Source organism: Haemaphysalis longicornis, unplaced genomic scaffold (genome assembly GCF_048455015.1).
Source record: "Haemaphysalis longicornis isolate Haplotype H1 unplaced genomic scaffold, Haemaphysalis longicornis Haplotype H1 scaffold_4, whole genome shotgun sequence".
NCBI lineage: Eukaryota > Metazoa > Arthropoda > Arachnida > Ixodida > Ixodidae > Haemaphysalis > Haemaphysalis longicornis.
Window position 1 is genome coordinate 35201844 of NW_027526361.1, and position 16392 is coordinate 35218235.

Here is a 16392-nt window from a genome sequence, read left to right on the forward strand (position 1 = left end):
TCTGTGCTGTCAGTCCTGCTACTGTATTTAAGCACTGTTATTTACCAAAAGAAGCAACAAAAATGGTCTTGCATTGCGTATTAACGCTTATAAAGAAGGCATTGCGTTGCTTATAATGCTATTTTTGTTCCGTTAAAAGTAAGTGGACAACCCACTGGAGCAAATATCAAACACATCATCATCATCATAATCTGCCCATCCATGCCCGCTGCAGGGCAAAGGCCTCTCCCATGGAATTCCAATTATGCCGGTCTTGTGCTAACTGCGACCAATTTATCCCCGCAAACTTCTTGATCTCACCTGCCTATCTAACTTTCTGCCTGCCGCCCCCTGCCACGCTTGCCTTCTCTAAAGATCTACTCCGTTACCCTTAATGACCAACGCTTATCTTTCCTTCGCATCACATGCCCTGCCCACACCCATTTTTTCTTCTTAATTTCTACTAATATGTCCTTAACAAGAATTTGTCCACTGACCCACTCCGCTCTCTTCTTGTCCCTTAATGTTACACCTATCATTTTCCGTTCCATGACTCCCTGAGTCGTCCTCAATTTAAGTTGAACCCTTTTTGTGAGCCTCCAAGTTTCTGCCCCATAGGTGAATACCGGTAAGATGCAGCTGTCATACACTTTCTTCAGGGACAACGGTAGGCTGCCATTCATTATCTAAGAATGCCTGCCGAATGCACTCCACTCCATTTTTATCCTTCTAATTATCTCTGCCTCATGGTTGGGATCCGGGGTCACTACTTGGCCTAAGTAGATATATCACTCACCACTTCCACTGCCTTGCCATTGACTTCAAACCGCTGTGCTCTCCCGAGGTTATTAAGCATTACTTTAGTTTTCTCCATATTAATTTTCAGGCCCATGATTCTATTCTGCTGATCAAACACATGATAGCCCCCAAAACATTTGAAATAAAAAAGCCAAGAATGCAGAAACATGCAGCCACTTATACAAATAAAAATTATTCATAATGTATCCGGGATTGCGCGGAAAGCAAAGCCATGAATGGAAATGAATTTACCTGACTAAATAAATGTTTAAACTGCTGTGCCAAGTTGTTCTGAACGTCCCCTTGGGCCGGTGCTTCATCCTCCTTCGTATCAGTTGGCAGCTCCGGTTGACCTGAAAACAGAAGACGGCTGCAAGATGAAGACTCCAGGCAGCAATGCGCAGAGTGGTACGACGATAATTGGACCACTTTAAACTTTTTTCCTGAGCCAACCACCGCTCTGTTCACGCTCAAACTTCACACGAAGGACGAATATTGTGGTCTATTTTGTTTGACACTGAAAACAATGGCAATACTTTTTTGGTTATTCTGAAAATAAATAAAAACGATTTGCATCTATGAAAAAATGGTGGCTGATTTGGACATGCGAGCCAGTTCAAGCTGGTCTTGGAACGACGGCACCACCTGGGGTATGCAGAGCGAAATGGGCGATGGGGATTCATGGTAGGAAGCCAAGTGAGGTAGCAGACGATCAGGAAATGTGAAGGCAGGTGAGGAGACAAATTATTGACATTGATGAACCGCGGGAATATTTTATTGTGATTGGTATCAGCTTTTATGCAACTATTTGTGATCATCGTAAACTAGGGACGAGAAATTTTCTGATCGCCTGCTACCTCAATTGGCTCCTTCCTACCGTGAATCCCCATCGTCCATTTCACTCTGCATACCCCAGGTGGCGCTGCCATTCCAAGATCAGCTTGCACTGGCTTGCACGTTCAAATCGGCCGCCATTTTCCCATAGGCGAAAATCGTTTTCACTTATTTTCAGAATAAACAGGTAGGTAAGTACCGTCATTGTTACCAGCATCGAACAAAATAGACCACAAAATGCGACCTACGTGTGAAGTTTGAGCGGGAACAGAGGGACGATTCGCTCAGGAAAAATTTTTGAAGTTATCGCCATACCACCCTGTATGTTAAAAACAAAGCCTTCCACATTAACCCGCATGAAAAAGAAGGTCTATAATGAAGCTTATTTTAGCACCAATGTTTTGGCAGCCTACTAAGCACTTCTACACGTACTATACTTTTCGCAAGTGAAAGAAGAAGTGAGCACTCACTGTTCTTAGGATCCGTCTCCGTCTCACCACCCTCACGTCCAAGTGGCACTTCTTCGATCACCAACTTCTTGATATTCTTGACATGTTTTTCTTGATTGTGCGCTTCTGTTATGCCAAAGTCTTTCTCTGCAATTGTGATATTACAGGTATTTTTTATTTCTCCCTTTCGAATGAAACAACACAAGAGCATGAGGTTGTTACCGCCACAAGCTGAACCCAGCAAAAGGCAAAATGTTGAAGGGACACTAAAGGCTGCTTTATTTTTTTCGCTCTAATTAACCTAGACATCTTACTTTTTTTAAAGCTTTCGCGACTTTTGCTTCACCAGAAAACAATGCTTCGTTTGTTTGGAAATAACTTAGGCTGACAGTTCTCTCTTGTTTCCCTTCTATTTTTTCATGAAGCAACAGAGGACATTACACTTTGGGAAGACATAATGCCAACAAAGTGCTTCAAATTATTCAAGCAAGGGATGTACTGTTGCCTAGATACCCGCGTGCGCTGGCATAGCCGATTGCACCAGTAATCACAGGCTTTTGCTGCTGGTTGTCATACATAAATAGGCACTGGCCTTGACAAAAGGTAAAAACTCTCACAATCATCCGTACAAACCTTCCTGGTGTAAATGTATGACAATGCGAAACAGTTGAATGAAATCGAAACTGAAACAAACCTTACCACCAATTGTAGTCAAAGAACCTGCTTAAAAATCTCTTTGAGCTCAGGCTCATCACCCTTAAAATTCATGCATGCAGCATAATTTTTGGCAAACATTTAGTTTACTTTCACATGTTCTTATCTTCATGTTTTTACTTCAGAAAAACGATTAGACAAGCACCACCAATCCCATTTCACCATTGTGATGTCACAAATCGTAATTTTGGGAAAGTGCGTGGGGTGGCAATGCCCGTTTTCACGTTTTCGACATTTTCTGTGTTATAACAACCCCCGCTGCCGTAGGTGCTATATTTGTATTTGCGACACTGTTTTCTAACAAAAGAGGCCAAGTTGCTTACTTGTTTACTCATGCATAGTTGTTTACTTGTGCATAGAAACGTGTTTTCCCACCCCTGTGCAAAATTTAGTAGATTGATTCCCATTCGTGCCAATTTGAGTGCCAACTCTGGCTGGCGCTCCTGACAGACGGCTCCTTCTTTCAGAGAGCACGTGACACTTTACCCATTCTCCGAACAATCGAAGAATGACCGCCAGGAGCACTCGTCTATATATGCGCGCTCCTCCAAACCATCAGTTGGCAGCGGTGGATTATTCATTGTTCAATGGGTTCAAATGAACCTGCCCCCCAGGCTTAGCACCCCCCCCCCCCCCCCCCTTGAGAGCGGAAAAAAAAAAAAAAAAGGCAGACTTTGTGGTTTGGATCGAAAAAGTTTAAGCTACCTGCTTATTTCACCTGATTGAAACAGAGATTTATCTATTTCAATAATGAATGCTTCAAGAAGGCTGTTCATTCAATAATGTGCGTATGCTGAAGTCAGGTCACAGTTCTTCAGCCTGAGCTAAAAACGTTGCACTCGGCCAAAACCATGCATCTTGTAGAGAAGGGGCATAGCCAGGGGGGGTGTTCAACTGTCAGAACACCCCAGAAATTTTATGAGTGCTGCTGACGATGGTGATGATTGCTAGTGGTATCCCCTTTGCAGCGGGGTGATGACGTGTCATCTTACCAAAAAAAAAAGAAAACTAATATACCTATGTTTTATAATCTGTGTTTAATACTAGGCAGGCACAAAATACTTATTTTTTCTGTTACAGAAGGTAGATGTCCTTGGCAATATTCCCCTCTCTAATCTTATTTTCGTTGCCTCAACAGCCTAGAAGCTAACTCCCTCTGTGTTACACTTAAATCCTAGGGCTTCTGGAAGCTGAATATTTCCCTCATGTAGATTTGGATGGATCCCCTCGCATTCTAACACTATGTGCCACATAGTTTCTTTTCCACAGACCATGCATACACCACCATTTTGTGAATACTTCTCCACAAAGCTCTTAGTTCGCAAGCAACCTGCTCTGGCCTCAAAAAGCAAAGCACTGCCCTTGGAATTATCGTGGAAATTAATCATGCAACGCACTGTCCTTGAAATTATGCGTCCCCCCCCTCCTGCGAGTGGCATCTTCTCATTTCAGAAGGCTTTTTTATTTATTTTTTTTCCAGTGGCGTACAACACCCCTCTTCAAAATATTTCTAGCTTTGCCACTAGTGTACAGTGACGGAGCTGATCCAGCTTATGGACACAGAGAGCAACTGGACTGGAATTTATTGAAGAGTCAATGTTTACGATCTCATCAACAAACTGCCCAGCAAAAGGCAAAAAAACACTTGTAGAAACGTACATACCTTTCTTTTCTGAAAAAATGAATAAAAAGAGGAAACATGGTATTGTGTATGCGCGCCCCACTTCAAGATTGAATTTACGCAAACTGCATAACCAATTTTCTACACTCGTTGAATTCAAAAATTACTGTAAAAACCCAAATTTATTCTGCAATTTAATAGCGGAAACGGCGTGTGCACTATGAATGTGTTTCCTGCTCTTATAAAAGTGGGTATGGTTTACAAAAATGTAAATGTACCCCTGTTTAAAAGCAAACAATCTGTGCATGAATAAAATATGTATGATTGCTTATTTGAGAGTGCTATTAAAAACACTTTTGTGAAAGTTCGGTATAGATCTATCTTTCTGTAGGCACGACATTTTCTATGAGATTTAGCTTCCCGTATAATAAAACATTTGAATTATAAACCATTTAAACTACCTGTTGCGCTTAGTTGGCATATACAATATACACAACATTACTGTTTGTATGCCCTCTCCACATCGCTGCACCCACATTTTCCTACCACCTCCAGGAACCTATACTAGGCCCTAAAACTTGCTCAGAAAGCCACAGTCACATCTCAACAGGCAAGAATCAGGGCTGTAATTCCAGCTTAGGAAATAATAGGAATGTGGGTTCAACTCGAGCATACGATCTGGCAAAGAGCGCCTTATTTCTCACATCAGTGCTAAATGTGCCCACTCGCACCGAAAGATTTCAAGGCGGTTCGAGCGCTACTGAAGATGAAAAAAAAAAGAAAGAAAAGAAGGCAGCACTGTATTTCAGGCCAACGAAGATGGTCAGAAGATGCTGAAGCTCACATGAAAATCAAGTGCTGTAAGAGGCCATGAAGACAAAATACAAGTTTGTTTCACTGAAAAGATGGCTTTGTCCCGATAACAACGATACAACCTTAACTGCAAATATTAATTTGCTTTTTTCCCACTGATTTCAAATACGCCCTTATTTTTTCAGTTGGTCAATTAATTCCAAAGATAATTAGAGATAATTAGCCATTTCTGGTCGAACAATAGACAAAACAGTGTTGGTCATGAAACTATAATCTTTATATTTTCCATTGCTATGAACCCTGGTGAATGCAATAATCAAAGCAGTTTTTTGCTGCATCGCTTGGAACTATAGTTTTACAGCTCATTAAACTTTGGTGTTTGAAATGGGCACTCAAAATGATTCCTTGCCACTGGTGCCACTAAAGTTTAATGAGCTGTAAAGTTAGTTCCAAGCAGTGCATCAAGAAACCAATTCTCTGATAGCATTCACCAGGGTTCATGGTATTGGAAAATATGGTGATTACAGTTTTATGAACAACACTGTTTTGTCTATTGTTTGACCAAAAATGGCTAGTTAGCTCTAATTATCTTGGGAACTAATTGACAAACAGAAAAAATAAGGGCCTATTACAAATCAGTGGGAAAAAAGCAGCAAGACTAACAAGTTCCACAGAGTTTACTTGAAAGTTAAAAGAAGTTCTTTTTAAACCAGTGTCCCCTCCCAAGTTGAATTTTGTTTTCATGGCCTCTCGAACGTGCAAAAGGCCTCGCCCACTCACCATCCTCGCCGACTTCGGCTGCTAGCGGATCCTCCAGGTTAGAGACACGATTACCGGATGCGTCTTTAACGAGCGACTTGATGGCGTCGAGCTTCTTTTGCTGCTCAAGCAGCCACCGCTTTCGCTGCGCTTCCTCCATTTTTTTCTCCACTGGAAATGCAGCGAGGGTCAACTCGGTAACCTCACAATTCACTCACAAGAACATAAAGGGAACCGTACAAAGGGCCAGTGCCAAAGATGCAAAAGCGCACACCAATGAAAACAACAACCTGGGAACCGTAGGCAAGGAACAACTGGATTTAAAGGGGCCGTGCAGCACTTACCATCGACTACTAGGAATGTATTTTGGGGTAAAGTGAATAGTCGCAGCGATCTCCTCCAGCAAGAATTATGAAAATCCGTTCAATATCACCGAAACTACGCGCGGTGAGAAATAGCGCATAGTCGTTCCCTCTCAACTCGACTGCGGACAACGCGACGAAAGCTGCACACTCTCTCAGGCAGATGGGGGCAGCTCGCAGCATTCTTTTCCGCGGCCTGTGATATATCGAAGGCCGCGGAGTTTTCTCCTTTTCTTCGCAATGTGGAGGGGTCTATTTCCGGCCTGGGGCCACAAAAAAGCAGGCATCAATGTCTGCTCGCAAGCGCGCGCTCGGGCTGGTAGGGTGTTTTTGAAGCAATAAACGTTTGTTGTCAAGTGGTCTGGCTGAAACGGAAGTATTTAGCTCATTACTCAAACTCCGCGTGCACTCGAAACACAAAAGAAACGAAAAAACAGTGCCTACAGGTTCAGGCATAGAAGAGGTTGGTACACGACACCAACGACGGCGGATCGTCACAGGAAATGCGAGAAATAAGCCACGAAGTTGACCAGTGACAGCCGATCGGACAGCCATGGCCTCAATGACGCCATTTCGGCCATGCCAGACGTGCATAATGAGGAGAACTAAAGAGAGCGCGGTTGGTTTTTCCGCGTCTTTCACAGCGATTTGCGCGCTTACCGCTTCACGTGCACGTGTAATATTTGGCTCAGGTATTTCTGGTAGTGTAAGCTAAGCGTCGCGCAGGTTTACTTGCACTGCTCAAAGAGTGTTGCTGGGGGCACACTCGTCTTAAACCAAAAATGTTTATTTTTACAGTTATTATGATAAAAAATGGAGGACATATGTAGTTTTTCATTCTGATTGTGGATATAAAATGTGTTTGTGTAATACGACTACATTCAAATTTATTCGGATTTTTATATTTGATTTTTTGATATCTTTTATGAACAACTGCTGGAGTGATGCAGCTGAACAAGGTACCAGTGAACTGTGCACAAATCAAGGAGTGCAGTAACACTAACAGTATCATTCTATCTGATCTGTAGCAGACGTTACGACCGTTTGAAGTTTGGTTAGAAGGTGGGAACCATAAAAACTGTTTTGCCTTCTAACCAAACTTGAAACGGTCGCAACGTCTGCTACAGATCAGATAGAATGGTACTGTTAGTATTACTGCACTCCTTGATTAGTGCACAGTTCACTGCATCACTCCAGCAGTTTTTCACAAAAAGCTGTCAAAAAATCAAATATAAAAATTCAAATAAATTTTAATGTAGTCGTCTTACACAAAAACAAATTTTACATCTACAATCAGAATAAAAAACTACATATGTCCTCCAATGTTTTTCATCACAACTGTAAAAATAGAGATTTTAATCAAAGACCCATGTGCCCCCTCAAATATGCTAGAATACAAGGAACAAGGAAGGGTTTAGCTATGGCTTCAAATCAATGTGACAGCTGTAATAATGTGCATAAACGGTTACAACAAAGGCAATTGCTGTGGACACGTATTGTTTCTATTTAAAGAAAGAAAAAAAAAAGGGAGGAACAGCACAAGGTTAAGGGGCTTGCACAAAAGGCCGAACCAGCACTAGCCTAGCTTCTATTTACTTCAATGAAGCATTGCACATCACCACATTACAGTTTCTGCAATGAGTGCGAATCTATATAGCAAGCAAGCATCAGACATGACGCGCTGCAGTGGATAGCCCCTGGCTTCCTACAGCTCGAAAGGCACTCTTTCTAATCAGTAGCTTACCTTGGCTACGTTTATAAAAGGAATAAATGCAACATGCCCAAGCAACAGGTGATAGCTGTATTCGCGACACATCTCACTGTTTCTTGGGGCCATGCAGACAACATACAAGTTTGTTTTATTCGAAAGATTTCTTGTTTTATACTAGTGCCCCCAGCGCTTGCCCGGCACCAAATAATGCCGTAATCACTGAGAAATTAATTGGTTCAGGTTAAAATTTTGATTCTCCCGCCAAATCGTGTGTTTGCGTGACGCCTGCAATGAAGTCATAACAGCGCATATTAAAATGAAGTTCCAGTAGGTCAATCAGCTCTACAGCCTTTCTTGCCATCAGTCCTCCCAGATGGCGCTACGATACTCAGCCACAAACCGTTGTACGTCGTCGCTTTGCTTTTGACCATATTTACACCTGGCTGGCTTTTGTTATGGTAGAAAGTAATCGTTTTGTGAAACATGGGATATGTTCGACAAACAGGGTCACGTAAAACAACATCGCTTACGCCAATCGGACAGTGTCGTGTAAGACAACTGCAAAGCGGCGGACTGCTGTGCAGCTAAAACAAGTTTTCGTAACTGTCATTGTTTACGCACCATTTTTACTGCTGTAAAATGAATATGCATTACATTTAGGCACAAAAAGCTCGGTCGGCAAGCTTATAAGCTCTGCCTAATTTGCGTTTGCTTTTGCCAGCCTCCGCCAATCGCAGAGCTGGCTGTTATGACATCATAGGTTCTGTTGCGAGAAATGAGCTAGTGGGTCGCATGGCCACTCCCTTTTTTTCCTCATTACATAGCTTATTTGAACGAAGTGTGCGTTATAAAATGGTGTCAGTATGATTCTAATGAGGAAACCTTTCGAATGAACCAAACTTGTGCTTTGTCTGCATGGCCCCTTTAAGTGAGGGAATTGCAATTTCACCCTTCAAGGAAACAATACTGTCCCCAATGAAAAGCAGCTACTATGCATGTTATTAGGTAACGTTCATTTGGAGCTGAATATTCTACGACAAAAGCCACGCACTCTCTCGGGTCTCCAGGTGCTTCTGATACTGCTTCTCTGAGAGCCTTGGGCTGCACGAGATGGTGTACGGCTTGGTTGGAGAGATGCGCTTGAGTGGCGGGAAGGCGCACACCCTCGAAGTGTGCACGGTGAACACGTAGCTGCACGTCTCCGGCTCCTCCACGCTTTCCACGTAATCTGTCGAGTCTTCGTCGCAATAGTACTGGAAAGAAAAAAAAAGGCCAGCATAGAGAACAAATGTGTTCAGCCATAGTGAGAACAGCTAATGTGAAATCCCTTTCACCTGAAAATGACTCAGCCTGGTACTTGGCATAATTTTTGTTTTTTCTTCCCGGATAAGTATGAACCTCTTTCAATCACACACTGAAACCTTCAATCACATACTGAGGCCAATCCCCCTATATTTGCTGATTTCTGATATCATTGTGGGGTTTAATACGCCGGAGCTACACCTGTGCTACAAGGTGCACCATAGTGGATGGCTCAGGATTAATTTTGACTGCGCCCAAATCTCGACACACCAGCATTTTCGCTTTTTGCCTCCATCAGAGAAGCAGCCACCGTTGCAAGGACCGAACCCGCGTCCCTGGACTCGGCATCACAACGCTTTAGCCACCGAGCCACAACTGCAAACCTCTCATAATTCTACTCTCATACTAGGTGCACAACACTCCCATATAATAGCCCAGAAGGCACAACTGTGGAGACACAATGCACTGCTTAGCACCACTGATGGAATTTCACTGTTGTTTAGGCACGGAAGCTACCACCATGCAATGCTGAACAAATCATGCATACCAAGTACTGTATTTATTCGATTATAAGGCGGTCACTATCATAAGGCGAGGGTGCAATTTGGAGAGACAAAAAAATCGCCATATATACTGTATTTTCGCACATATAACCCACACCAAAAGTGTGAAAATTTCAGTGGCAAAGTAAAGGTGCGGATAATACGCAGGGTTTTTTTCTTTAGTGCAGCTTCACAGCAATGCATGTTGTACCGTGAAGTTGCAGTCAGTGTTAAGTTGCAGTAACACTGACTAATCCTTCCATAGCATCGATTGTGCAAAACATACAAGGACAGGGAAGAAAAAACAAGGATGAGCGCACTTTCCTGTATCAAATGTGCAGGCAATACGCGAGAATTTTTTTGTCTTTTCCGGCGGGCTGAAAGTGGGGGGTGCGGATTATACGTGCAAAAATACAGTATATATTGAGCTTCGAATATAATGCGGGGATGACTTTGTGACTAAGGATTTGGGAAAGAAATCTCGCCTGGTATTCGAATAAATATGGTAGAAAGGAGGGAACATTTATATTTATTTATAGTGCCCCATAAGATTATCAAAGAGAACGACAAACTACTTTAGTGAGATATGCTGTTGAGCTAGTTGGTGCATTGCTTAAGGAAAACGAGCGCTAAAAACCAGGACGGAAAAAAAGAACAACGACGAGACAGATGCGCATCTGTCTTGTCGTTCTTCGTTTTTTCTGTCCTGGTTTTTAGCGCTCGTACACTTAAGTGAGGGGGGAGAATTCTTGTCATCGCCTCTGCACACCACACCCGTTCTCTATTTTACATGCCCACAGAGGTTGGCACCTCTACAGCCGCTTTGAAATAAAAAGAAATCTTTCCACTACAGCACACCCCATAGCCAGCATGTAGCTCCTGTGTAACGATCCCCAATTCAACTGATAGGACTGCCAAAGAGTACAGCCAGCCAAAAAGGCAACCTTTGCCAAACTATTTGTAATCTTGGATCACCAAGTTCTCTATCGGTAGTACAAGGTGTGTGGCACGTTGTAACTGAGCTTGCAGAAAACAATTCTGAAAGGACTCCCTCACCCTGACTTCAGCTCTCCGTGGAACTCCGGTAATGTCGCACTTGGAACCGTGGCTGTAGATCTGACTGTGGTACTTCTGTTGGCCTGTCTTGTTGAACTGCTCCTGCAACAAACAAACTCGAGAAGTCAACCTCTTTTTTTTTTTTTTTAATCATAGAACAACATATGTGCCTGGCTTTGTTGAACATGGTCGCTACATGTGTACATTGCGAAATCACTCCATCACAATAGTATCAAGCTCTTGGCACCCATTTTGGGGGCTGGGATTGAAGCCCATGCCTGGAAGAGTTGAGCCAAGCTAATGCTTTGAGGTTAGAGGTTTGGTTTCTGAGCTACGGAGGATTCATTCCTGTTAAAATAAGGACTAAAATCGGCGTTCTAGAATGAAGACGAGATAAGCAGGAGTAAAAATTGGCGGTGAGGTTAAACAAATCATCATCCTCCATGTCACGACTAATTAGGGGAAGCTATGAGGCGCAGATTGAAATCTCATAATGTTCCCCACACGTAGCACTAAATGTGTGTGCATGTAGTGGTGCGCACATATACACGTATTGCCACAAAGCATATTCTGTTAGCGTTTCATTAATTCTAGCTTTGCTTATTTTATTTGCACAAGTTCGCTTTTGTACACTCCCTTTTTGAAGCTTCAGTCATCATGTTTTCGTGACAATACGTTCTCCAATCTCCTCTTCCTCACAATCTAGGTCTCAGCAAGTTCTTCAAAGGAGAAATCAGCACTGATTTTCTGGCGAAAAAAAATGCTGCACGTTCTGTGTTTGCTCATACCAGTAAAGCCTTGAACTAAAGAATAGTCTTACCAAGTTGGTTTCGTTATTCCAGTCAAAATCAGATTCATACAGGCCAAGAAATATGATAGCGCCTTCTGGGTGGCCATCTGCAATTTAACCAAAACATAAGCATAATGTTCATTTTAAAGAAACAACTAGCACTAAAATTCCGAGCTCGCACATTCCTCCCGTTCCTGAAGGCTGCCTGCAATGCAAATAAACAATGCATCTACATCATCATCATCATGAGCCTCCTTGTGTCCACTGCAAGACGAAGGCCTCTTACAAAGATTGCCAGCGGCTTCTGTCAGAGTTTGCCGAGTACATTTTTCGCCTCTGAATTTTCTTGGTTCAACCCTCCACCGAGTCCCCATTCTTCCCGAATTTCATTAACTGCCCCTTCGTAGCCGCTCTATTAAAGGGACCCTGCAACACTTACCATCGACTACTCGGAATGTATTTTGGGGTAAAGTTTATTGTCCCCGCATTCTTCTCCCGCAACAATTATGAAAATCCATTCCGTATCACTGAAACTACGTGCAAGAAAAAATCGCGCATAATTGTTCCCTCTCAGCTCGACTGCAGTCAACGAAACAAAAGCTGCGCGTTCTCTTTCAGAGATAAGGGCGACTCGTGGCATTCTCTTCGACGGCCTTCGCTATATCACAGGCCAGGGAGTTTTCTTTTCTCCGCAACGTGGAGGAGTCTATTTCCGGTCTGGTGCCACAAAAAGGCAGGCATGACTGCCTGCTCACAAGCGCGCACTGAGGCTGGTAGGGCCATTTTTGAAGCAATAAGCGTTTGTTGTCGAGTGGTCTCATTGAAAAGGGAGTATTGAGTTCGTCACTCAAACTCTGCACGCACTCAAAACACAAGACACGCCAAAACTGTTCACACAGGTTCAGGCAAAAAAGGGATTGGTGCACAGTGCCGACGACGACAGATCATCACAGGAGATGCGAGAAATAAGTTGACCAGCGACAGCCAATAGGACAGCCATGGCCACAATGACGTCGTTTAGGCCATGCAAGGGGTGCATAATGAGGAAAATTAAAGAGAGCGCAGTTGGTTTTTCCGCGTCTTTCACAGTGATTTGCGCGCCCACTGCCTCACACGCATGTGTAATATTTGGCTCAGGTATTTCTGGCAGTGTAATCTAAACGTCGCGCAGGTTCACCTGCACAGCTCGAAGAGTGTTGCAGGGTCCCTTTAAGTGGATGGCCCACCTGTTTTCTGTCATCCCCTCATGGGAAATGTGTTAATGTTCGCCTACTGTTTGCATTCTGCATACCCCGGTTTAAACAACTCAAGTGTGTTCTGTAACAATGCTCAATGCAGTTTCTTTTGTTTGACAAACTGATGTATGTATTCAACTGTATTGCGCTTCTGCGATAATCCTCATTGCATTGGCAGTATGTACAAATAAATAAATAAATAAATATCCTGCCCAACAACACTTCATTTGCATTTACTTAATTTGCACAAGAACATGATACGCATTAAAAGTGGCACAATTACTGTTCCATTTTAATTAGTTAACATACCCTAAAAAATCCTGCACCACTTTATCTGTACACCTATTGTGATACAGCTTTTTAATTCTGCGCAGCCCAGCTTTAGGGTACGTTTTGTCCCGCAAAACACCGCTAGCCATGTTTGTTCATACCGTGAATGTTAAACCTGACTCTGACTTCGAGACTAATGCTAGTTTCTATTTTATTCTATTCTATCTTCGGTTTTGCAAAAGCGTTTAACAGAGTTCCATATGAACGTCTACCACCAAAACTCTCCTCATTTAAATTAAATCGGCCTCTTCGCATGGACCGTTAGGGATGGGAAATGGGTGTATCTTGTAAACGACTCCTTCAGTTTGGCTACGCGTGAAAAAGCAACAACTTGTAGAAATTCCTTACTTTCAACATGGAACTGCTTGATGGACTTTCCGTAGCAAATTTCATAAGTCCACCAGTTCCTCGTCTGAAAAGAGTGCAACATTTTTTTTTTTTTAATGCACCTTACAGCCGCCATCACTCACACTTTGACACAATGCTCCAGTCACGAGTCACATTAGACACAACTGGGTCAGTAATGACCAGCATGAAGCTGAAATGGCTAGTGGCTTCAACAACAGAAAAACTAGCACATAAGAAAAGAAAACAGTTTGGGCCAAAATTTGTGAAGATCAACTCCACTGTGTCATTTGAAACCAGTGAGAGAAAAATTTGAGGGCTTTGAAAATTAAACGTGGCTGTAAACTGTAACTGATTATTTTATCAGAGATTTTCGCTGTGTTGGATTGATTACACCAAAACTTTTAAGGCAACCGTTTATTGCAAATATCTTATGCAGCATCAAGAATGTTGGACTTTCTAACCCAAAGGCTGTGCTGTCATGAGAGGCAGTAAAAATATTGCCAATGAGTCACTGTCATACAGCCAGGTGTTATGTTGTTTTCTATACCAACGACACAGAGGCATTGTTTAGTTTCGGTTTTTGTTTTCAATACCTGCGGACGTAAGAAGTATGGTAAAGAAACTCTGCTGAGTTCCAGAGAAACATTTTCGGAATCAGAGTAACATGAGAAAAATTACAGCTCAATAAAAAAAATTCCGAAATTTAATTTTTTTTTCTTGGTAAGAACTGTGTTTTCAAAAGGCTCACACAGGAAAACTTTTACACAAGAACCTCTGGATCACCTATGCCAGTTGAACAAAATTTTCACCGTTTTCGCCAAAACACTATTACGATCACTGTGAATGTGTATCAGTTCAGCCGACACTGGACCACGCAAATTTCAGTTACACTTTTTTTTTTTTTTTTTTGCAAGGCTGTGGGTCTCCCACATTCTCTATTTACAAGCCTGGCAATAGCGCCATCCTGACATAAATTTCCCTGTCAAAATGTGCAAGCCACACAAAAATGGTTGCATATGCATCAAATGCTTGGCACACACACCTTGCATTTAACTACTAAGGCAGGAAGCCTTCTCAGCTTTCATTTGAGAAATCCTCAATTTAAGGTGCCAAAACAGGCATCCCCATTCCATTACATGTAAAACGTAGCTGTTGTTTTCACTCACTCAACTGAAATAAAGAACACTTGGCAGCTATTTGTTTACCCGCTCCCTTTCAAAGAAACTTCTACCCACGACACCTGCGCTCTGGCGCCTAGCTTGTAGCGTACCTTGGTGAGGCATGGTGCCGTCCTCAACGGCTCTAACAACTTCAAAACGTTCGGCGCTTCTTCTTCTGTTTGGGCGGATTCTGCATGTTCGGGCGGGAATGAACTCTCAGGCAGCGAGCACTGATATTCCTGCCCGAACTTAGTCGTCATCAGCATCACCGACGGCCCCACATCCTGGAAAACAAAAATAACAGGGAAAAAAAGATCGTGGGAACGCGAAGCCCACTAGATTTTCCAGGAAAATGCGCGTTCAAAACACTGTTTTAGTCTGCCGTGTCGGTCGTAGGGTTTATTTGCATGGGTGCCGCAAAGCAAAGCGCGGGTATTAGCGCGTATGCTCGCTACGCTCTTACCGAGACAGCACAGCCACCCCAAAAAGGTAGACTGCGAGTATATGCGATGACATTTCAAAAACATTACAGCCAACATTTTCTTTTTGTATATTTCCACCCGACAAAGTCCGCTGCGACATTAACGTGCGATGTCGCACGCTAGTAGCAGGTACCACGTAAATTTTTGTTTAGATTGAGACATAAGTATACCAAAACCTGTAGCACTACAATGCGGTTACATTCGCCAACGCTAGAAACACGTATGAATTGCAGCCAGCGATCAAAACACTACACTGAAACTGGATCAAAGCGCACTTACATCACCAATCTTCACCGGCGTGTTGACGATGTCAACTTCATAGTTAAAACTCCTAAGCTCCTCCAAATTGAAGTATGCATTGACATGTTGTGTGAGTAACAATAGGAACGCCGTAGCAGACAACATGACAGCTAAGGTGAGCTAACTAGAAGCATCCGTTCACTCGGGAATCACACGTAATCGCAGCTGGGTAAATAACGAAACGAACGAGCGAATGCACGGATGTGTCAGTGTTGCTGAACAATGCGGATAATCGACTGAACGACGGGCGCTAGGTTGAGTTTCGGTTTCGGTTCCGGCGCACCAGTGCGGATAGTCGCCTTTCATCAGGCACGAGAAATAATTTACATAACAGAATTAAGCAAGGTATGTCACCTTAATATGCCCCAATAACATACCATTTATAATCTGTACGAACAACTCACAGAACGTCGGCTCACAGCATGGAGGAAAAAAAAGCTTAGGAGAGGCCCCCAGCTATCCCCGCGCATTGGCAAAAGTGTGGAGGAAGTCACGTGTTTTCGGCGGCCATTGGAAATCGCGTTAGCAACGGCGTCCTAGCAACAGCCCGCCCGCCGTTCGCCAGTCATGGAGGAAAGGCAGCGCCTGCCTTGTCGTCCGATTGCGAAGATTGCTGCTTCGCTTTGCTGCGCTGTGGGGCTGTGGTCTTGCGGAACTCGAAAAGGATGCTGCGAGTTGCGACAGCTGCGCCGATGTGAATATGACATTCTACTTGCAAGTGCACCTTGTACCGCGTCAAGCTATTGCCCCGGTCGCGATCACGACGCGCCTACTGAAGTGCAGATATCGTGAACGCGCCGTCCCGTC

At 43.2% G+C, this 16392-nt stretch overlaps 1 protein-coding gene across 2 annotated transcripts in view; it reads right to left on the reverse strand.

Moving 5' to 3' along the window:
• Nucleotides 1-15795, reverse strand: part of LOC144178491 (uncharacterized) — a 33363-nt gene extending 17568 nt beyond the window's left edge. The window contains exons 1-9 of one of the 2 annotated variants that reach the window (XM_077706392.1): nt 15565-15795; nt 14914-15087; nt 13644-13707; nt 11761-11837; nt 10941-11042; nt 9092-9293; nt 5989-6138; nt 2082-2207; nt 1030-1130 (exon numbers count right to left, since the gene is read on the reverse strand). In XM_077706392.1, coding sequence (XP_077562518.1) covers nt 1030-1130; nt 2082-2207; nt 5989-6138; nt 9092-9293; nt 10941-11042; nt 11761-11837; nt 13644-13707; nt 14914-15087; nt 15565-15690 — 1122 coding nt within the window. In that variant the 5' untranslated portion in view covers nt 15691-15795. The remainder of the gene's footprint in view (nt 1-1029; nt 1131-2081; nt 2208-5988; nt 6139-9091; nt 9294-10940; nt 11043-11760; nt 11838-13643; nt 13708-14913; nt 15088-15564) is intronic. The other variant, XM_077706391.1, reaches the window with a different exon arrangement.
• Nucleotides 15796-16392: the final 597 nt, after the last annotated feature.